Source organism: Anomaloglossus baeobatrachus, chromosome 3, assembly GCF_048569485.1.
Source record: "Anomaloglossus baeobatrachus isolate aAnoBae1 chromosome 3, aAnoBae1.hap1, whole genome shotgun sequence".
NCBI classification, from domain to species: domain Eukaryota; kingdom Metazoa; phylum Chordata; class Amphibia; order Anura; family Aromobatidae; genus Anomaloglossus; species Anomaloglossus baeobatrachus.
Window position 1 is genome coordinate 44,497,809 of NC_134355.1, and position 23,467 is coordinate 44,521,275.

The following is a 23,467-nucleotide window of genomic DNA, read 5'->3' on the forward strand; positions in this document are numbered from 1 at the left end:
ACACCGATACACCGTGAGGCACTAGAGGGACCAGCACAGAAAAATCGCTTACCGCCCGCTTAAAAAGCGGGTGTGTGGTCGCCAGATAGCCCCTAGTCCAGGTCTCCCAGAGCCTTGCGTCCTTCCTCCAGCCAGACTGCATGTAATGGCTGCCGGCGTCCTGAGAGAGAAGGGGGGCGGGCCCTGGGCGTTCCTGGCTAAGAGCGGGAAGCCTGCTTCCCTCTGTGCCTAGTGTGAGGGCTGGAGCATGTAAATCAGGCTCCAGCCCTCGTCGCTGCTAGCGAACAGCGTCTCTCCCCTACCCTGAATGACAGGGTGGGGGCGGGAACGAATCGGAGCTGCCGGCGTCCTAGGCCCAAAAAGCCGGGGACTCAATTTATAACCGCCGCCGCCGTAAAAGCGCGGACGGCGGATCCCCGGCGCACCACAAGTCACAGCAGCGCCGCCCGGTCCAGAGGGGTCGGCGCTGCGTTCCCATACACAAAAAATCCCCCAGTAATCTGTAGGGACACTAACTCCAACGTTGCGGTCCCCGGCGCACTACAACACCCAGCCAGCCCGGAGTGTGTCTGTGCCTGCCGGGGACACAGAGTACCTGTATGATGCAGGGCCTGTCCCTGATCGTACTCCTGCTCCGTCTCCATCAGGTTCTAATGGGTCTGTGGATGGAGCCCGGCGTCAGAGCTGAGAGGCCGGCAGGATCCCACTTCCACAGAGCCCTACCAGGGGATGTGGAAGGAAAACAGCATGTCAGGCTCCAGCCCTGTACCAGCAATAGGTACCTCAACCTTACAACACCATCCAGGGGTGAGAAGGGAGCATGCTGGGGACACTATATGTGTCCTCTTTTCTTCCATCCGAAATAGTCAGCAGCTACTGCTGACTAAAATCTGTGGAGCTATGCATGGAATGTCTGACCTCCTTCGCACACAAAGCTAAAACTGGAGAACCCGTGATACCACGGGGGGGGTATAGCCAGAGGGGGAGGGGCCTTGCACTTTTGATGTAGTGCTTTGTGTGGCCTCCAGAGGGCAGTAGCTATACCCCAATCGTCTGGGTCTCCCAATAGAGCGCTGAAGAAATTCCCTTCTTCTTCGGCGCGCCATTGGGAGACCCAGACGATTGGGACGTCCAAAAGCTGTCCCTGGGTGGGTAAAGAATACCTCATGTTAGAGCTGCAAGACAGCCCTCCCCTATAGGGAGGCAACTGCCGCCTGCAGGACTCTTCTACCTAGGCTGGCGTCCGCCGAAGCATAGGTATGCACCTGATAATGTTTGGTGAAAGTGTGCAGACTCGACCAGGTAGCTGCCTGGCACACCTGTTGGGCCGTAGCCTGGTGTCGTAATGCCCAGGACGCACCCACGGCTCTGGTAGAATGGGCCTTCAGCCCTGATGGAACCGGAAGCCCCGCAGAACGGTAGGCTTCAAGAATTGGTTCTTTGATCCATCGAGCCAGGGTGGCCTTAGAAGCCTGCGACCCTTTGCGCTTACCAGCGACAAGGACAAAGAGTGCATCCGAACGGCGCAGGGGCGCCGTGCGGGAAATGTAGATTCTGAGTGCTCTCACCAGATCTAACAAATGTAAATCCTTCTCATACCGATGAACTGCATGAGGACAGAACGAAGGCAAAGAGATATCCTGATTAAGATGAAAAGAGGATACCACCTTCGGGAGAAACTCCTGAATGGGGCGCAGCACTACCTTGTCCTGGTGGAAGACCAGGAAGGGAGCCTTGGATGACAGCGCTGCCAGCTCAGACACTCTCCGAAGAGATGTGATCGCTACCAGAAAGGCCACTTTCTGTGATAGTCTAGAAAGTGAAACCTCCCTCAGCGGCTCGAAGGGCGGCTTCTGGAGGGCAACTAGTACCCTGTTCAGATCCCATGGATCTAACGGCCGCTTGTACGGGGGTACGATATGGCAAACCCCCTGTAGGAACGTGCGCACCTTAGAAAGTCGTGCCAGACGCTTCTGAAAAAAGACGGATAGCGCCGAGACCTGTCCTTTAAGGGAGCCGAGCGACAAACCTTTTTCTAACCCAGATTGCAGGAAAGAAAGAAAGGTAGGCAATGCAAATGGCCAGGGAGACACTCCCTGAGCAGAGCACCAGGATAAGAATATCCTCCACGTTCTGTGGTAGATTTTAGCGGACGTGGGCTTCCTAGCCTGTCTCATGGTGGCAACGACCCCTTGGGATAATCCTGAAGACTCTAGGATCCAGGACTCAATGGCCACACAGTCAGGTTCAGGGCCGCAGAATTCCGATGGAAAAACGGCCCTTGGGACAGTAAGTCTGGTCGGTCTGGTAGTGCCCACGGCTGGCCGACCGTGAGATGCCACAGATCCGGGTACCACGCCCTCCTTGGCCAGTCTGGGGCGACGAGGATGACGCGGCTGCAATCGGATCTGATCTTGCGTAACACTCTGGGCAAGAGTGCCAGAGGTGGAAACACATAAGGGAGCCGGAACTGCGACCAATCTTGCACTAAGGCGTCTGCCGCCAGAGCTCTGTGATCGCGAGACCGTGCCATGAAGCTTGGGACCTTGTGGTTGTGCCGGGACGCCATTAGGTCGACGTCCGGCCTTCCCCAGCGGCGACAGATTTCCTGAAACACGTCCGGGTGAAGGGACCATTCCCCTGCGTCCATGCCCTGGCGACTGAGGAAGTCTGCTTCCCAGTTTTCTACGCCGGGGATGTGAACTGCGGATATGGTGGAGGCCGTGGCTTCCACCCACATCAGAATCCGCCGGACTTCCTGGAAGGCTTGCCGACTGCGCGTCCCCCCTTGGTGGTTGATGTATGCCACCGCTGTGGAGTTGTCCGACTGAATTCGGATCTGCCGTCCTTCCAGCCACTGCTGGAAGGCTAGTAGGGCAAGATACACTGCTCTGATTTCCAGAACATTGATCTGAAGGGTGGACTCCTGCTGAGTCCACGTACCCTGAGCCCTGTGGTGGAGAAAAACTGCTCCCCACCCTGACAGACTCGCGTCTGTCGTGACCACCGCCCAAGACGGTGGTAGGAAGGATCTTCCCTGTGATAATGAGGTGGGAAGAAGCCACCACTGCAGAGAGTCCTTGGCCGTCTGGGAAAGGGAGACTTTCCTGTCCAGGGATGTTGACTTCCCGTCCCATTGGCGGAGAATGTCCCATTGAAGTGGGCGCAGATGAAACTGCGCAAACGGAACCGCCTCCATTGCCGCCACCATCTTCCCGAGGAAGTGCATGAGGCGTCTTAAGGAGTGCGACTGACTTTGAAGGAGAGCCTGCACTCCAGTCTGTAGAGACCGCTGCTTGCCCAGCGGAAGCTTCACTATCGCTGAGAGAGTATGAAACTCCATGCCAAGATACGTTAGTGATTGGGTCGGTAACAGATTTGACTTTGAGAAGTTGATGATCCACCCGAACGTCTGGAGAGTCTCCAGCGCAACATTCAAGCTGAGTTGGCATGCCTCTTGAGAGGGTGCCTTGACCAGTAGATCGTCCAAGTAAGGGATCACAGAGTGTCCCTGAGAGTGCAAGACTGCAACCACTGCCGCCATGACCTTGGTGAACACCCGTGGGGCTGTCGCCAGACCAAATGGCAGAGCTACGAACTGAAGATGGTCGTCTCCTATCACGAAGCGTAGAAAGCGTTGGTGTTCTGTAGCAATCGGCACGTGGAGATAAGCATCTTTGATGTCTATTGATGCTAGGAAATCTCCTTGAGACATTGAGGCAATGACTGAGCGGAGGGATTCCATCCGGAACCGCCTGGCGTTCACATGCTTGTTGAGCAGTTTTAGGTCCAGAACAGGACGGAATGAGCCGTCCTTTTTTGGCACCACAAAGAGATTGGAGTAAAAACCTTGTCCTTGTTCCCGAAGAGGAACAGGGACCACCACTCCTTCTGCTCTTAGAGAATTCACCGCCTGCAGAAGGGCATCTGCTCGGTCGGGATGTGGGGAAGTTCTGAAGAACCGAGGCGGAGGACGAGAACTGAACTCTATCCTGTACCCGTGAGACAAAATGTCTGTTACCCACCGGTCTTTGACCTGTGGCAGCCAAATGTCGCAAAAGCGGGAGAGCCTGCCACCGACCGAGGATGCGGAGGGAGGCGGCCGAAAGTCATGAGGCAGCCGCTTTGGAAGCGGTACCTCCGGTTGCTTTCTTGGGGCGTGAGTGAGCCCGCCAGGAATCAGAGCTCCTTTGCTCTTTCTGAGTCCCTTTGGACGAGGAGAATTGGGGCTTGCCCGAGCCTCGAAAGGACCGAAACTTTGACTGCCACTTCCTCTGCTGAGGTTTGCTTGATCTGGGCTGGGGTAAGGAGCAGCTGCCTCCTCTGCTGAAGGGGCTGGGGGAGAAATCTCCAACAGCCTATTGATGGCCGCTATAAGGTCATTTACCATGGCGTCACCATCTGGCGTATCCAAATTGAGTGCGGCGTCAGGACAAGACTCCTGATCACCCACCTCTGTCTCATCATCTAGAGACCCTTCTCTCTGAGACCCTGACCCGCGTGATGACGTGGAGGGTCTCTCCCAGCGAGCTCGCTTAGGCGGACTGGGACTGTCATCGGAGTCAGAGCCCTCAGCCTGTGATGCCTGGGACCCCCTTGAATTACGGATTAATTCCAACTGAGGGGGACCGGGGAACATAGACACAGCAGTGTCCATGGTCTGAGCAACTGGCCTGGACTGCAAGGTTTCCAGGATTTTTGTCATAGTCACAGACATTTTATCAGCAAAAACTGCAAATTCTGTCCCCGTCACCGGGGCAGGGTTCACAGGCGACTCTGCCTGGGCTACCACCACCATAGGCTCTGGCTGACGAAGTGCCACTGGAACTGAACATTGCACACAATGAGAGTCGTTGGAGCCTGCTGGTAGATTAGCCCCACATGCTGTACAAGCAGTGTATGCAGCTCTTGCCTTGGCACCCTTGCGTTTTGTGGATGACATGTTGTTGTCTCCTCAGAGCAATATAGGGTATACAGCCAAGAAGCGACCGAACAGTGCAGTATATATGTATATATATAACTGATACAGAAATACAATACAACACTGAGGCACAAGAGGGGCCAGCACTACTGTGCTGCTTACCGCCCGCCAAACGCGGGTGTGTGGTCGCCAGAAATCCCTAGTCTGGGTCTCCCAGAGCCTGTGTCCGTCCTCCAGCCAGACTGCATGTAAGGAATGGCTGCCGGCGTCCTGTGGAGGGGGGGGCGGGCCCTGGGCGTGCTCAGACTAAAAGCGGGAAACCTGCGTCCCACTGTGCCTAGTGAGAGGGCTGGAGCATGTAAATAAGGCTCCAGCCCTCGGCGCTGCCGATTACACAGCGTCTCTCCCTTTCCCTGACTGACAGGGAGGGGGCGGGAACGAAGCGGAGCTAGGCCGCAAAAGCCGGGGGCTAAAGTTATAAGCGCCGCCGCCGTAAAAGCGCGGTCGGCGCTAAGTCCCCGGCGCACTACAAGTCCCATCCGCGCCGCCGCTCCAAGAGTGGCCGGCGCGGTAGTTCCCATCACCTGAAGTCACCCAGTCCAACTGCTGTGACTCAAACCCAGCGTAACGCTACTGTCCCCGGCGCACTAACACACCCAGCAAGTCTGGCGTGTGTGTGCCTGTCTGTACGGGGACACAGAGTACCTGAAAGTTGCAGGGCCTTGTCCCTGAACGGTACCCAGCTCCGAATCCAGCAGGTTCAATGGGTCTGTGGATGGAGCCCGGCCTCAGGGCTTGGGGGCCGGTAAGATCCCACTTCCGCAGAGCCCCTCAGGGGGATGGGGAAGGAAAACAGCATGTGGGCTCCAGCCTCCGTACCCGCAATGGGTACCTCAACCTTACAAACCACAAGTGGGGTGAGAAGGGAGCATGCTGGGGGCCCCATATGGGCCCTCTTTTCTTCCATCCGACATAGTCAGCAGCTACTGCTGACTAAACAGTGGAGCTATGCGTGGATGTCTGACCTCCTTCGCACAAAGCAGAAAACTGGTGAGCCAGTGATCCCACTGGGGGTGTATAGCCAGAAGGGGAGGGGCCTTACACTTTTTAGTGTAATTGCTTTGTGTGGCCTCCGGAGGCAGTGCTATACACCCAATCGTCTGGGTCTCCCAATGGAGCGCCGAAGAAAAAACGCATCTGGTGCCAGATCCGTTTTATCCAGTATTCGCCGGATTGTGTCTGACGGCAAAAACCGGATGTGTGAAAGCACCCTAAGGCGAAAGTGTGAACGAAGGGCCAAGTAGCAGCTTTACAAAGCTGCAGGACGATGCCTCATGGGGAAGAGTAAAGGAAGCCCCAAATGCCCAAGTGGGATGAGCTATTACCCACGGTGCGGGCGCTTTGTTCTTGGCTTTTTGTAAGCTTCTAGGACAGGGGTGGGGAACCTCCGGCCCGGGGGTGGCAGTGCTCGAGCCGCCACCGCCATCTTGTGGGCCGCCAGCCCTTTAAATCCGCACATGTGCTGCTGTGCTTACCAATGCGTTCTCCCGCTGGCCAGTGCCAGCGAGAGAGGACTTACTTTGAGGGCGGGTTTAGTGCTCTGCGTTGCCCGCCCCCCGGCCCTCTGAGCTCAGTGCCCGCCCACCGGCCCTAAGAGCTGCGTGTCCGGTGCAGTGAGTCCGGCGCTGCTGTGTGTTCAGCGCCAGCCCTCTGCTGCTGTGTGCCCTGTCCAGTGCTTTGTGGCCCCCCTCCCCTCAGTGCTGTGTGCCTCCCAATGCTGTGTATCAACCCAGGTTTGTGTGTCCCTCCCCCCCCCCCCCCCACTGATGTCAGGGCTCTTCACGTAATATCTGTGCCCCCCCCAGTGGTGCCTGCGCCGCAGCCCCTCTTGTGTGGTGCCTGCGCCCCAGCCCCTCTTGTGTGGTGCCTGCGCCCCAGCCCCTCTTGTGTGGTGCCTGCGCCCCAGCCCCTCTTGTGTGGTGCCTGCGCCCCAGCCCCTCTTGTGTGGTGCCTGCGCCCCAGCCCCTCTTGTGTGGTGCCTGCGCCCCAGCCCCTTTTGTGGCGCCTGCGCCCCAGCCCCTCTTGTGATGTGCATGTCCCCAGCCCCTCTTGTGATGTGCATGTCCCCAGCCCCTCTTGTGATGTGCATGTCCCCAGCCCCTCCTGTGATGTGCATCTCCCCAGCATCTCCTTTGATTTATACATCACAGGAGGGGCTGGGGCATATACATCACAGGAGGGGCTGGGGCATATACATCACAGGAGGGGCTGGGGGCATATACATGTTTCCAGCCCCTTGTGTGATGTATGTGCCCCAGCCCCTCTTGTGGCGCCTGCACCCCAGCCCCTCTTGCGATGTGCATGTCCCCAGCCCCTCTTGCGATGTGCATGTCCCCAGCCCCTCTTGCGATGTGCATGTCCCCAGCCCCTCTTGTGGTGTGCATGTCCCCAGCCCCTCTTGTGATGTGCATGTCCACAGCCCCTCTTGTGATGTGCATGTCCCCAGCCACTCCTGTGATGTGCATGTCCTCCTAATCTCCTGTGACTTATACATCACAGGAGGGGCTGGGGGCACATAGATCAGAGGAGGGGCTGGGGGCACATAGATCAGAGGAGGGACTGGGGGCAAAGAGATCACAGTAGGGACTGGGGGCACATAGATCACAGGAGGGACTGGGGGCACATAGATCACAGGAGGGACTGGGGGCACATAGATCACAGGAGGGACTGGGGGCACATAGATCACAGGAGGGACTGGGGGCACATAGATCACAGGAGGGACTGGGGACACATACATCACAGGAGGGACTGGGGACACATACATCACAGGAGGGACTGGGGGCATATACATCACAGGAGGGGCTGGGGGCATATACATCACAGGAGGGGCTGGGGGCATATACATCACAGGAGGGGCTGGGGGCATATACATCACAGGAGGGGCTGGGGGCATATACATCACAGGAGGGGCTGGGGGCATATACATAACAGGAGGGGCTGGGGGCATATACATCACAGGAGGGGCTGGGGGCATATACATCACAGGAGGGGCTGGGGGCATATACATCACAGGAGGGGCTGGGGGCATATACATCACAGGAGGGGCTGGGGGCATATACATCACAGGAGGGGCTGGGGGCATATACATCACAGGAGGGGCTGGGGGCATATACATCACAGGAGGGGCTGGGGGCATATACATCACAGGAGGGGCTGGGGGCATATACATCACAGGAGGGGCTGGGGGCATATACATCACAGGAGGGGCTGGGGGCATATACATCACAGGAGGGGCTGGGGGCATACATCACAGGAGGGGCTGGGGGCATATACATCACAGGAGGGGCTGGGGGCATATACATCACAGGAGGGGCTGGGGGCATATACATCACAGGAGGGGCTGGGGCATATACATCACAGGAGCGGCTGGGGGCATATACATCACAGGAGGGGCTGGGGGCATATACATCACAAGAGGAGCTGGGGGCACATACATCACAAGAGTGGCTGGGGGTATACACGTTTCCAGCCCCTTGTGTGATGTATGTGCCCCCAGTGTCTCCTGTCATGTATATACAGCGTTTGTGTGATGTATATGATTTTCCAATCTTATCACAAAGAGTTGACTGCGCTCCAGACCCAGACAAAAATGAAAAAGCAGTTGTGAGAAGAAACATGATTAGTATCATCAAACATCACAGCCGCACCAAAGAGAAGCCGCTCCAGCCGCCACAGTAGGGGTAAGTTAATTAATTGTTTGACCAAATATAGCAGGGTCATTTTCACATTGATAATTTTGTGCGGCCCCCGAAGGTTGGTAGGAATTTCCAAATGGCCCCCGGCTGAAAAAAGGTTCCCCACCCCTGTTCTAGGATGACAGAACAAAGCCACAATGGTTGCCTTAAAGGAAGAGAGACCTTGGTGGGGTCCTTCTGTGATCACGAACAAGAAATCTGAACGTCTGAATAAAGCTGTTACCTTCAGGTAGTAACGCATCGCCTTGACCAGATCCAAGCAGTGTAAGGATCTCTTTGGAGGATTAGAAGGGAGAGTTGCAAAAGGAAGGAAGAAACCACCTATGGAAGGAACAAAAGCCCCGGACACACAACCACCTTTTCCTGGTGTATGGACTATCAAAGGTTTGATGAAAACCATTCCTGGGTAGGACCTGGAACATGGATGTCTGACTAGAGTAGGATCGAAATGTCTTGGAAAAACCACAGCAAGGATGGGCTAGAAAATGAAACAATCTAATGGCGGAGTGGAGCATTCTATCTTGTAAGTGGAGATGATTTCTCTAAGGCTGCTTTCACACCTCCGGTTTCTGCAATGCGGCACACTCCGGCACTTTGCAGAAAAATCGCAACCGGTTTTTTTTGCTGCCGGTTGCGATTTTCCTGCATAGACTTTAATTAGTGCCGCATTGTGCCGCATGGCCTTGCGTTCCATCCGGTTTTTGCCGCATGCGGCAGATTTAGCCGATGCGGCGGCCGGATGGAACGTTGCCTGGCACGTTTTTTCGTGCGCCAAAAAAAACCGCATCGCGCCGCATTCGTCCGATGCGGCGCATTTTTCAATGCATGCCTATGGCGGCCGGATGCGGCGCGATGCGGCAATAACCGCATCCAGCCGCCGCATGCGGTTTTTGCCACTGCGCATGCTCAGTAGCATGCTGCAAGCGGCAAAAAACGGACTGGCCGCAAAGGAAAAACTTATGCAAAGGATGCGGTGTTTTCACCGCAACCGTTGCATAGCTTGCACAGCTGGATTGAGCCGCAGTGCTCAAACCGGATGTGTGAAAGTAGCCTAACCCATGCATCGTTGACCATGAGGAACCACTCGTCCTGGAACAAGGGAAGACTGTTGCCCACCCAAAGTGGAATTCCGGGTAGGGGTGCCCAGTCATGAGGAGAACACGGTGCTTTTGGTCCATGAAGACTTGATGGGCTGGTTGTGTGGAAACCAGGAAGGAGTTGTCTTGAAGAAGGATTATAGGTCTCTCCTTGAAGTTAGATGGGAACTGATGAAAAGACCCAAATTGATGAAGCTTTCGGTGGGTGAAGATCGAGTAAGTCTCTTCTGTGGAAGCATGGTGCCCTTTCAATTTGTGCCATCCAAAATGATCTTGTCCAACTTCTCACCAGAAAGATGAGAGCTCCCGAAGGGAAGATTCGCTAGAGACCACTTAAATGCATGGTCCGTGATGCACACCATGAACCATGGTGGATAGTTACCATATAGCTTGTGCGGAGCAGCGGAACACAGGTTCTTTAACTGGCTGGGCAATCTAGTCTCTGGCTCACATGTGAAGACACGAATATGACGCACTGACGGAGGCTTTCCCAGGCTGTGACTGTCTTGGTTGTGTGGCCTGCTGAGGAGGAGCTGACTTTTTTGTCTTCGGCTGTAATTCTTAGTGTCAGCCTCCTGGTGGCAGCAGCGTACACCTGCGATTTTCTTGTCACACAATGAAGCAATCCAGAAATTAATATACACTGAACAAAAATATAAAAACACAAACACTTTTGTTTTTGCTCCCATTTTTCATGAGCTGAACTCAAAGATTTAAGACTTTCTATGGACAAAAAAACCCCTTTTTCTTTCAAATATTGTTCACAAACTTGTCTGAATCTGTGTTAGGCTGCTTTCACACATCCGGCTTGAGCTGTGCGGCTCAATCCGGCTGTGCAAGCTATGCAACGGATGCGGTGAAAACACCGCATCCTTTGCATAAGTTTTTCCTTTGCGGCCCGTCCGGTTTTTGCCGCTTGCGGCATGCTACTGAGCATGCGCAGTGGCAAAAACCGTATGCGGCGGCCGGATGCGGTTTTTGCCGCATCGCGCCGCATCCGGCCGCCATAGGCATGCATTGAAAAATGCGCCGCATCGGCCGAATGCGGCGCGATGCGGTTTTTTTTGCCGCACGAAAAAACGTGCTAGCCAACGTTCCATCCGGCCGCCGCATCGGCTAAATCTGCCGCATGCGGCAAAAACCGGATGGAACGCAAGGCCATGCGGCACAATGCGGCACTGATTAAAGTCTATGCAGAAAAAACGCAACCGGCAGCAAAAAAAAAACGGTTGCGATTTTCCTGCAAAGTGCTGGAGTGTGCCGCATTGCAGAAACCAGAGGTGTGAAAGCAGCCTTAGCGATCACTTCTCCTTTGCCGAGATAATCTATCCACCTCACAGGTGCGACATATCAAGATGCTGATTGGACAGCATGATTATTGCACAGGTGTGCCTTAGACTGGCCACAATAAAAGGCCACTCTAAAAATGTGCAGTTTTATCACACAGCACACTGCCACAGATGTCGCAGGTTTTGAGGGCGTATAATTGGTTGCTGAGTGCAGGAATGTCCACCAGAGCTGTTAATCATGAATTGAAAGGCGTTTCAGAGAATTTGGGAGAATATCCAATCGCTTTACAACTGCAGACCACGTGTAACTGCACCAGCCCAGGACATCCACATCCAGCATCTTCACCTCAAAGATCATCTGAGACCGGCCCCCCGGACAGCGGCTGCAACAATCAGTGCAAAACCAAAGAATTTCTCCACAAACTGTCAGAAGAAGGGAATTTTGTTACTTACCGTAAATTCCTTTTCTTCTAGCTCCAATTGGGAGACCCAGACGATTGGGTGTATAGCTACTGCCTCCGGAGGCCACACAAAGCATTACACTAAAAAGTGTAAGGCCCCTCCCCTTCTGGCTATACACCCCCCGTGGGATCACGGGCTGCTCAGTTTTAGTGCTAAAGCAAGAAGGAGGAAAGCCAATAACTGGTTTAAACAAATTCAATCCGAAGTAACATCGGAGAACTGAAACCGTTCAACATGAACAACATGTGTACCCGAAAAAACCAAAAATCCCGAAGGAAACAGGGCGGGTGCTGGGTCTCCCAATTGGAGCTAGAAGAAAAGGAATTTACGGTAAGTAACAAAATTCCCTTCTTCTTCGGCGCTCCATTGGGAGACCCAGACGATTGGGACGTCCAAAAGCAGTCCCTGGGTGGGTAAATTAATACCTCAAGTTAGAGCTGCAAAACAGCCCTCCCCTACGAGGAGGCAACCGCCGCCTGCAGGACTCTTCTACCTAGGCTGGCGTCCGCCGAAGCGTAGGTATGCACCTGATAATGTTTGGTGAAAGTGTGCAGACTCGACCAGGTAGCTGCCTGGCACACCTGTTGAGCCGTAGCCTGGTGTCGTAATGCCCAGGACGCACCCACGGCTCTGGTAGAATGGGCCTTCAGCCCTGATGGAACCGGAAGCCCAGCAGAACGGTAGGCTTCAAGAATTGGTTCCTTGATCCATCGAGCCAGGGTGGATTTGGAAGCCTGCGATCCTTTGCGCTTACCAGCGACAAGGACAAAGAGTGCATCCGAGCGGCGCAGGGGCGCCGTGCGGGAAATGTAGATTCTGAGTGCTCTCACCAGATCCAACAAATGCAAATCCTTTTCATACCGATGAACTGGATGAGGACAAAAGGAAGGTAAGGAGATATCCTGATTGAGATGAAAAGAGGATACCACCTTAGGGAGAAACTCCTGAATCGGGCGCAGCACTACCTTGTCCTGGTGAAAAACCAGGAAGGGAGCTTTGGATGACAGCGCTGCCAGCTCGGATACCCTCCGAAGAGACGTGACCGCTACCAGAAAGGCCACTTTCTGTGAGAGTCGAGAAAGTGAAACATCCCTCAGAGGCTCGAAGGGCGGCTTCTGGAGAGCAACTAGTACCCTGTTCAGATCCCATGGATCTAACGGCCGTTTGTACGGAGGGACGATGTGACAAACCCCCTGCAGGAACGTGCGTACCTGAGGAAATCGTGCTAGACGCTTTTGAAAAAATACCGATAGCGCTGAGACTTGCCCTTTAAAGGGAGCCGAGCGATAAGCCTTTTTCCAAACCAGATTGCAGGAAGGAAAGAAAAGTAGGCAATGCAAATGGCCAGGGGGACACTCCCTGTGCCGAGCACCAGGATAAGAAAATCTTCCACGTTCTGTGGTAGATCTTAGCAGACGTGGGCTTCCTAGCCTGTCTCATGGTGGCCACGACCCCTTGAGATAATCCTGAAGATGCTAGTATCCAGGACTCAATGGCCACACAGTCAGGTTCAGGGCCGTAGAATTCAGATGGAAAAACGGCCCTTGTGACAGTAAGTCTGGCCGGTCTGGTAGCGCCCACGGTTGGCCGACCGTGAGATGCCACAGATCCGGATACCACGACCTCCTCGGCCAGTCTGGGGCGACGAGTAAGACGCGGCGGCAATCGGACCTGATCTTGCGTAGCACTCTGGGCAAGAGTGCCAGAGGGGGAAACACATAGGGCAGCTGGAACTGCGACCAATCTTGCACTAAGGCGTCTGCCGCCAGAGCTCTGTGATCGCGAGACCGTGTCATGAAAGTTGGGACCTTGTTGTTGTGCCGGGACGCCATTAGGTCGACGTCCGGCCTTCCCCAGCGGCGACAGATTTCCTGAAACACGTCCGGGTGAAGGGACCATTCCCCTGCGTCCATACCCTGGCGACTGAGGAAGTCTGCTTCCCAGTTTTCTACGCCGGGGATGTGAACTGCGGATATGGTGGAGGCCGTGGCTTCCACCCACATCAGAATCCGCCGGACTTCCTGGAAGGCTTGCCGACTGCGTGTCCCGCCTTGGTGGTTGATGTATGCCACCGCTGTGGAGTTGTCCGACTGAATTCGGATCTGCTTTCCTTCCAGCCACTGCTGGAAGGCTTGTAGGGCAAGATACACTGCCCTGATTTCCAGAACATTGATCTGAAGGGTGGACTCCTGCTGAGTCCACGTACCCTGAGCCCTGTGGTGGAGAAAAACTGCTCCCCACCCTGACAGACTCGCGTCTGTCGTGACCACCGCCCAGGATGGGGGTAGGAAGGACCTTCCTTGTGATAATGAGGTGGGAAGAAGCCACCATTGAAGAGAGTCCTTGGCCGTCTGGGAAAGGGAGACTTTCCTGTCTAAGGACGTCGACTTCCCGTCCCATTGGCGGAGAATGTCCCATTGAAGTGGGCGCAGATGAAACTGCGCAAACGGGACTGCCTCCATTGCTGCCACCATCTTCCCCAGGAAGTGCATGAGGCGTCTTAAGGGGTGCGACTGGCCTTGAAGGAGAGAGTGTACCCCTGTCTGTAGTGAACGCTGCTTGTCCATCGGAAGCTTCACTATCGCTGAGAGAGTATGAAACTCCATGCCAAGATATGTTAGTGATTGGGTCGGTGACAGATTTGACTTTGAAAAGTTGATGATCCACCCGAAAGTCTGGAGAGTCTCCAGCGCAACGTTCAGGCTGTGTTGGCATGCCTCTTGAGAGGGTGCCTTGACAAGTAGATCGTCCAAGTAAGGGATCACCGAGTGTCCCTGAGAGTGCAAGACTGCTACCACTGCTGCCATGACCTTGGTGAAAACCCGTGGGGCTGTCGCCAGACCAAATGGCAGGGCTACGAACTGAAGGTGTTCGTCTCCCATAACGAAGCGTAGAAAACGCTGGTGCTCTGGAGCAATCGGCACGTGGAGATAAGCATCTTTGATGTCTATTGATGCTAGGAAATCTCCTTGAGACATCGAGGCAATGACGGAGCGGAGAGATTCCATCCGGAACCGCCTGGTTTTCACGTGCTTGTTGAGCAGTTTTAGGTCCAGAACAGGACGGAAAGAGCCGTCCTTTTTTGGCACCACAAACAGATTGGAGTAAAAACCTTGACCTCGTTCCTGAAGAGGAACAGGGATCACCACTCCTTCTGCCCTTAGAGAGCACACCGCCTGCAGAAGAGCATCGGCTCGGTCGGGATGTGGGGAAGTTCTGAAGAACCGAGGCGGAGGACGAGAACTGAACTCTATCCGGTACCCGTGAGACAAAATGTCTGTTACCCACCGGTCTTTGACCTGTGGCAGCCAAATGTCGCAAAAGCGGGAGAGCCTGCCACCGACCGAGGATGCGGAGAGAGGAGGCCGAAAGTCATGAGGCAGCCGGCTTGGAAGCGGTTCCTCCGGCTGCTTTCTTTGGGCGTGAGTGAGCCCACCAGGAATCTGAGCTCCTCTGCTCCTTCTGAGTCCTTTTGGACGAGGAGAATTGGGCCCTGCCCGAGCCTCGAAAGGACCGAAACCTCGACTGTCCCCTCCACTGTTGAGGTTTGCTTGATCTGGGCTGGGGTAAGGAAGAGTCCTTACCCTTGGACTGTTTAATGATTTCAGCCAATTGCTCACCAAACAGTCTGTCTTGAGATAATGGCAAACTGGTTAAGCATTTTTTGGAAGCAGAATCTGCTTTCCATTCCTTTAACCATAAGGCTCTGCGTAAAACCACAGAGTTGGCGGACGCCATTGACGTACGGCTGGTAGAGTCCAAGACCGCATTGATAGCGTAAGTCGCAAACGCAGACATTTGCGAGGTCAAGGACGCCACTTGCGGCACTGATGGACGTATGACAGAGTCCACCTGCGCCAGACCAGCTGAAATAGCTTGGAGTGCCCACACGGCTGCGAATGCTGGAGCAAACGACGCGCCGATAGCTTCATAGACAGATTTCAACCAAAGGTCCATCTGTCTGTCATTGGCATCTTTAAGTGAAGCCCCATCCTCCACTGCAACTATGGATCTAGCCGCAAGCCTGGAGATTGGGGGGTCCACCTTTGGACACTGGGTCCAGCGTTTGACCACGTCAGGGGGAAAGGGATAACGTGTATCCTTAAGACGTTTGGAGAAACGCTTATCTGGATAAGCATGGTGTTTCTGGACTGCTTCTCTGAAGTCAGAGTGGTCCAGAAAAGTACTCAATTTACGCTTGGGATACCTGAAATGGAATTTCTCCTGCTGTGCTGCTGCCTCCTCCGCTGGAGGAGAAATATCCAGCAGTCTATTGATGGCCGCTATAAGATCATTCACCATGGCGTCACCATCAGGGGTATCCAGGTTGAGAGCGGTCTCAGGATTAGACTCCTGATCACCTAGCTCTGTCTCATCATACAGAGAATCCTCTCGCTGAGACCCTGACCAGCGTGATGACGCCGAGGGTCTCTCCCAGCGAGCTCGCTTAGGCTGCCTGGGACTGTCGTCCGAGTCAGAGCCTTCAGCCTGTGATGCCTGGGACCCCCTTGGAGCACGGATTAGTTCTAACTGAGGGGGACCGGGGAACATTGAATCAACAGTGCCCATGGTCTGAGTGACCGGCCTGGACTGCAAAGTTTCTAGAATTTTTGTCATAGTCACAGACATCTTATCAGCAAAAACTGCAAACTCTGTCCCCGTCACCGGGGCAGGGTTCACAGGCGTCTCTGCCTGGGCCACTACTAGCATAGACTCCGGCTGACGAAGTGGCACAGGGACCGAACATTGCACACAATGGGGGTCAGTGGAACCTGCCGGTAGATCAGCCCCACATGCGGTACAGGCAGCATATAAAGCCTGTGCCTTGGCACCCTTGCTTTTTGCGGATGACATGCTGTTGTCTCCTCAGAGCAATATAGGGGTATAAGCCAAGAAGCGACCGTACAGTGCAATATATAGGTACAGACAAAAGTACACAAAACAACACTGTGGAACTAGTGGGGTCAGCACCTAGGTGCTGCTTACCGCCCGCTTAACAGCGGGTGTGTGGTCGCCAGAATCCCCTGTCTGGGTCTCCCAGGGCTATGTCCGTTCTCCAGCTCAGACTGCGTGCAGGAATGGCTGCCGGCGTCCTGTGAAGAGGGGCGGGCCGTGGGCGTGCTGCAGACAAAGAGCGGGAAACTGGCGTCCCACTGTGCCCAGTGAGAGGGCTGGAGTATGTAAATAAGACTCCACCCCTCGGCGCTGACTATTGTACAGCGTCTCTCCCCTTCCCTGACTGACAGGGCTGGGGGCGGGAACGAAACGTAACTAGGCCGCAGAAGCCGGGGACTAGATTTATAAGCGCTGCCGTCGTAAAAGCACGGTCGGCGCGAAGTCCCCGGCGCACCACAAGTCTCAGCCGCGCCGCAGTCTCCGGGGGCGGCCGGCGCGGTAGTTCCCCACACATAAACTCACTCAGCTAAGCTGCAGTGAGTATAACCCAAGCGCGCAGCGCTACTGTCCCCGGCGCACTAGAACACCCAGCAACGCTGGAGTGTGTCTGTGCCTGTCTGTACGGGGACACAGAGTACCTGAATGTTGCAGGGCCTTGTCCCTGACGGTACCCAGCTCCGTATCCAGCAGGATCTCCGGGTCTGTGGATGGAGCCCGGCCTCAGAGCCTGGAGGCCGGTAAGATCCCACTTCACCAGAGCCCTCAGGGGGATGGGGAAGGAAAACAGCATGTGGGCTCCAGCCTCCGTACCCGCAATGGGTACCTCAACCTTAACAAACACCGCCAACAAGAGTGGGGTGAGAAGGGAGCATGCTGGGGGCCCTTTAGCATGGGCCCTCTTTTCTTCCATCCGATATAGTCAGCAGCTACTGCTGACTAAACAGTGGAGCTATGCGTGGATGTCTGACCTCCTTCGCACAAAGCTTGAAAACTGAGCAGCCCGTGATCCCACGGGGGGTGTATAGCCAGAAGGGGAGGGGCCTTACACTTTTTAGTGTAATGCTTTGTGTGGCCTCCGGAGGCAGTAGCTATACACCCAATCGTCTGGGTCTCCCAATGGAGCGCCGAAGAAATCATCATCTGCTGCTCATCTTCCTCTTCGTAGTCTATACCTGTTGTCGTATCCAACTTGAGTGGGTAAATGCTCATAATCGATGGCGTCTGATATGTTGGAGATGTGTCCTGTTCACGGATGTATCCCGGTTTTCACTGTACAGGGCAGACTGCAGGTATGGCGTCATGTGGGTGAGCGGTTTGCTGATATCAGCATTGTGAATCGATTGGCTTACTGTGGTGGGGGTTATGGTGTGGCCAATGAACACAGGCGTATTTTAATGATGTGACTAAATGCACAGAAATACAGGATGAGATCCTGAGGCCCATTGTTCTGCCATTCATCCACGACCATCACCTCATGTTGCAGCTTATAATGCACGGCCCCATGTTACAATTGTGAAGGTGGCACTGAGCTATAGCTTGTTTGTTTAAACGTAATAAGAATATCTGTGTATGTAAACAATCAAAATATAGATGTAGTAGCATAATTATCTGTCTGTCTATGTAGCAAATGCACAGACCTATAATATAATTCAAAGCTGTATAGTCATGAAGGTGTTACCAAGAATAAGTGAACAGATGTACAAACGATGGAAGTCTTTTAATGATGAGTAAAGGTCTTATCAGTAAGAATGTTTTAACGAACAAAGATGTGTTTCATAACATGCTGAGAGAAATTAAGGAGTGAAATACTCCTTACTCCGTTTAGCTTCAAGGCCGAAGTGGCATTTTTGTATAAATAAGTTTCTTTCAAAATACACGAGTCAGTTGATGACGCTGGCTGAAGGAGAGAACATGTCTGTGTGTTCATTGTCTGATACATTGATATATTGGCACTGATATACAGCTAAGACGGCACCGTCTCTGGATTCCCTGTATGAAGATACCATTAGCAGTCTTTACCCAAAATTCCTCCCTTGACACTATGAACTGTACACAATTTAATGGAAGCTTAAAACATCCCAGTTCTTGCACGACCGGCATACTCACCAGACATGTCACCATATTGTAAAACTGCACATTTTAGAGTGACCTTTTATTGTGAGCAGCCTAAGGCCCACCTGTGCAATAATCATGCTGTATAATCAGCATCTTGATCTGCTACACCTGTGAGGTGGTTGGATTATCTCGGCAAAGGAGAAATGATCACTAAGGCCGGTTTCACATTTGTGTCGTTTTGCCGGAAACGGAATCGAGCACACATGCAGTACAGTTCATTTATTTACAGTGGAAGCGCGACATCATGCGGTTATGTGCTTCATACACAACCCGCATGTGTCCACATAGTGTCGCGATTCCGGCAGCTAAATAGGAAAGGGTTCTTTACAGTTAGAGCAGTCAGACTGTGGAATGCCGACCACAAGAGGTAGTAATGGCAGACACTATAACAGCTTTTATACCAGGGCTGGATGATTTCCTCATCACACAACAATGTTGGTTATAAATGACTTGGGGACAAAATGTAGAACTGGTGGAGGAAGGGTGAACTAGATGGACCGAGGGCTTTTTCAAACTATATAACTAAATGTGAAACCAGCCTAAACACAGATATAGACAAATCTGTGAATAATAGTTGACAGAAAGAGGCCTTTTATGTACATAGAAAAAGTCTTAAGGGGGCTTTACACGCTGCAACATCGCTAACAATTTATCGTCGGGATCACTGTGTTTCCGGCGTTGTTAGCGACATCGCAGCGTGTAACACGTACGAGCGACCTTAAACGATCGCAAAAGAGACAAAAATCGTTGGTTTTGGAGAGGTCGTCCAAAAAACAAAAATCGTTGTCTCGTACGTAGCGATGTTGTTCCTCGTTCCTGCGGCAGAACCCGTCGCTGTGTGTAACACTGTAGGAGCGACGAACATCTCCTTACCTGCGTCCACCGCCAATGCGGAAGGAAGGAAGGTGGGCGGGATGTTACGTCCCACTCATCTCCGCCCCTCCGCTTCTATTGGACGGCTGCCGTGTGACGTTGCTGTGACGCCGCACGTCCCGCCCCCTCAGGAAGTGTGTGTGTGTGTGAGATATATATATATATATATATATATATATATATATATATATATATATATATATATATATATATATATATATATTAGTGAGATAGCGACCACCAATGTGGTAAATGGTCGCTATATGTCGCACTGGAGAAGGTCACTGCGATATTAAACTGAAGAGGTTGCTATGGGACTTGTAGTTCCACAAAGGCTTGTTTCTGCATATATGGGCCAGGTTCCCTTTAATAATGCCTGTGTGCTGTGCAGGTCTGGGAATCACAGACCTCCACCTGTGGGTGTGTCCAGTCTGATTTAGGAGACTCAGTGTGTGTTCTGCAGAGTGTGAGAGCAGAGCAGGGAGCTCTGGGTGTATCAGCCTGTGTGGAGGCTGAACACAGGGCTCTAGAATTCAGTCTGGGTTTAGACTGGAAGTAGTGTGCAAGCCAGGCTGGTTAGTGCTGTGGCTACTGGACCAAAGCTCTCCTGGAGTGGAGAGACAGACAGGAGTCTACAGAGTGTCTCTGGGTTCTTGGATGGAGCCACAGCATGTGTTGTTCCCTGGCAGGAGCCAGTGTGTACAGGCGCCACACCTCCAATACAGACTGTATTGGACTGGAAGCCCACGGTATGTGGTTGTGCTATGTTCTTGCCTTAAGCCAGGAGAGACCTGTTATGTTTAATGTTTGCCGTTTATGACAAGTTTTTAATAAACGGCTGGAATTTTTATAAAAAGACTGTAGATGTGTTGCTGAAGCTACCTCACCCCGCTGCAAGCGAGTTGAACCCCCAGGTTGCGGGGTGCAAAGTTACAATATTATATATAATATATTAGGTTTTTTTTTGCTTAATCTTCACCTTTTCACCCCAATTGGATTTTCCATTATTCAGTAATTTATATGATAAAGTGAAGGGTGCAGATCTAAACTGCAGCACCTCATATAAAGACATTAAAGGGAACCTGTCATCAGAAATTTAGCTATAAACCTAAAAGTTCCCCCCTCTGCAGCTCCTGGGCTGCATTCTAGGAAGCTTCCTATAGTTTTTGTGGCCCCTTTTATTCCAAAATAAATACTTTATAAACTTGTACCTTTTCGTATACAAATTTCTTAAATCGTCCATGGGGGCGGGCTGCCTGATGTACGTTGCTGTCCTCCTGCTGATTTACGCCGCCCCCGAACGCTGAATTTCAAACCTCAGGACGCCGCCTTTGGGCGTCCGTGGTCCCGCGCATGCGCTGTGCTACTGTAGCGGTGCCGTGCACTGCGTGCACGTGTGACCGCTAGTGACGCTTTGCGCGGGCACGAGGTTATGGGCGGCGCTGTGTGTCATCAGCAAGTGCCGCCCATAACCTCGTGACCGCACTTTCGCCTATTCCTCCAGCGTTCTGCGCAACCGCTCGCTGGCCAGATGACCGGACGTCACCTCCTTCCCATCCCAGCCCAGGAGCTGCAGAGGGGGAAACTTTTAGGTTTATAGCTAAATTTCTGATGACAGGTTCACTTTAAAAAAAAAAAAAAAAAAAATTGTTGTTGCTGCTTTTGGAAGAAGAAAAAAGGTGAAAAAACTAAACAGCGAAAATAAAAATTGTCCTGGTCATGAAGAAGGTAATGTGCGAAACGTGACAACGTGTGATAGAGGATATGATGAGGAAAGATCGTATTCATGTTACACGATCTCTTTTCCAAAGCACAATAAATTAAAAGCCAAATGAAAAAGCAATAATAATATTTAAAGGGTGGTTGTCATTATACATGAAGCTCTGTACCTTTCTCCAGTATTATTTTTACTGGCTAACTTTCTTGCTTGACGATCCATCAAACTGGTCCGAGAACGTGTTTTCTTCCAGGAGTAGTAGTATTTCACCAGGCTGGCGATGGTCTTATCTGGAAGCTGAAGCAATAGGTTGTGGATTAATGTTATTACAATAAATACATTGTAGTTTATGGCATTTACAATAGGTAGAGCCACGTTCACACACCGCCTTCATCTCCAGTGCTAACACCTATCATTCTCATATGTGCTGGTCTCACTTTCTGGAGCACGATCAGGCAATTATGGCATATACTTTCAATATGCCAAAAAGGTTTCAGAAAAGGGTTGTACACCCCCGGAGTGGAAGATCGGGTACCACAAAGCATTGCCAAAGTGGTTTAGGAGCTTTATATCACCCGTTCATTCCTTATGCCACATATATCTATGGGAAATGTGACTGTAAACGGGGCGGCTCCACATGCTCACAGTACGGGGGACACGCGCTGTATATTACCATTTGCTGAATTCTATGGAAGCTTTTCCCATGGAAGCTGAATGCTTGTTCAAACAGGACCTTATCTTCAATCGTCCACTCATCGGGGAAGGGAGTAAAATTGGGCAAATCAGCGAGCGACTTCTCGATATTGTGTTTGTGCCAAAACAGCATGCCAAGAGCCTTCAGACAAGAAGCACAGGTATGTTACATGTAAATACACACACACACACACACACACACACCATGTACGGTGTATATCACCAATGCACACATGATTTTGCACAGATCAGCTAATGTATCCAATAGCTATAGGAGCAATAGTAAAAGGCTAAAGGGTCATTCCGACTGCAGACATGACAGTGGGGGGAGGTTTCTGCTGCCAAAAATTTGGGAGGAAAATGAGGGGTGCGTCTTATAATACGAATGTAATGCTTATCGGGAGGTGGAGAATGGGCGCTGTGCAGGCTGTGGTGGGGGCTTTGCCGGCTGCGGTGGGGGCTTTGCCAGCTGCGGCTGTGAAGCAGGACGGTGCAGCAGGTGAGATGCTCTATTAGCAGTGTGGGCTTCAAATAATGGCGCCCGAAGTCAGCGCATGCGCAGATGGAGCTCTCAGCTCAAGATGTCTTCTGCGCACGCGCCGCTTATGGCCCGCTGATCTCTCAGCAGAGGACTTAAGGAAAATGGCGCCCGGAGGTCGCACGTGCGTAGATGAGATCTCGGCTTATCATTGCTCACGTGCCGACTCCAGGTGCCATTTCGTTGAAGCCCGCAATGCCAACAGAGCATTTGTGGCAACCACCATACCACCCTGCTCCTCACAGCCAGAATGGCATCCACAGCCAGCACAGCCAATACTGCAGCCAACGCAGCCCCCACCGCAGCCAGAACAGCCCCCACCGCAGCCAGCACAGCCCCAACTGCAGTGCCTGCAGCATCGTCCTACTCCAGCACCGCCCCTGCCTCCTGTGATCTCACTCCACCACCCCTGCCCCCCCCCTCCAGTAAGACACTGCTAAAGTATGACAGACCCCCCCCTTTTTTTCTTCTTTAAATTTGGGGTGTCTTATAAAATGAAAAATATGATAAATATTTAAATATATAAATATTTTTTGGTTTTAAAGGGAACCTGTCACCACTTTTTTGGCCTCTAAGCTGCGGCCACCACCACCAGGCTCTTATATACAGCATTCTAACATGCTGTATATAAGAGCCCAGGCCGCTGTGACAACATAAAAGAAGGGAATTTTGTTACTTACCGTAAATTCCTTTTCTTCTAGCTCTTATTGGGAGACCCAGACGATTGGGGTATAGCTACTGCCCTCCGGAGGCCACACAAAGCACTACACTAAAAAGTGCAAGGCCCCTCCCCTTCTGGCTATACCCCCCCGTGGTATCACAGGTACTCCAGTTTTAGTGCCAAAGCAAGAAGGAGGAAGCCAATAACTGGTTTAAACAAATTGACTCCGAGAAACATCGGAGAACTGAAAAAACCGTTCAACATGAACAACATGTGTACCCGCAAACAACAAAAAAATCCCGAAGGACAACAGGGCGGGTGCTGGGTCTCCCAATAAGAGCTAGAAGAAAAGGAATTTACGGTAAGTAACAAAATTCCCTTCTTCTTCAGCGCTCTATTGGGCGACCCAGACGATTGGGACGTCCAAAAGCTGTCCCTGGGTGGGTAAAG

The 23,467-nt window shown here is 52.6% G+C and overlaps 1 protein-coding gene across 1 annotated transcript in view; it reads right to left on the minus strand.

Moving 5' to 3' along the window:
* The window catches only part of RCOR3 (REST corepressor 3), a 130,562-nt gene that overhangs the window by 85,576 nt on the left and 21,519 nt on the right, over nucleotides 1-23,467 (minus strand). The window contains exons 5-6 of the mRNA XM_075339162.1: nucleotides 21,799-21,960; nucleotides 21,298-21,422 (exon numbers count right to left, since the gene is read on the minus strand). Of these exons, the coding sequence (XP_075195277.1) occupies nucleotides 21,298-21,422; nucleotides 21,799-21,960 (287 nt within the window). The remainder of the gene's footprint in view (nucleotides 1-21,297; nucleotides 21,423-21,798; nucleotides 21,961-23,467) is intronic.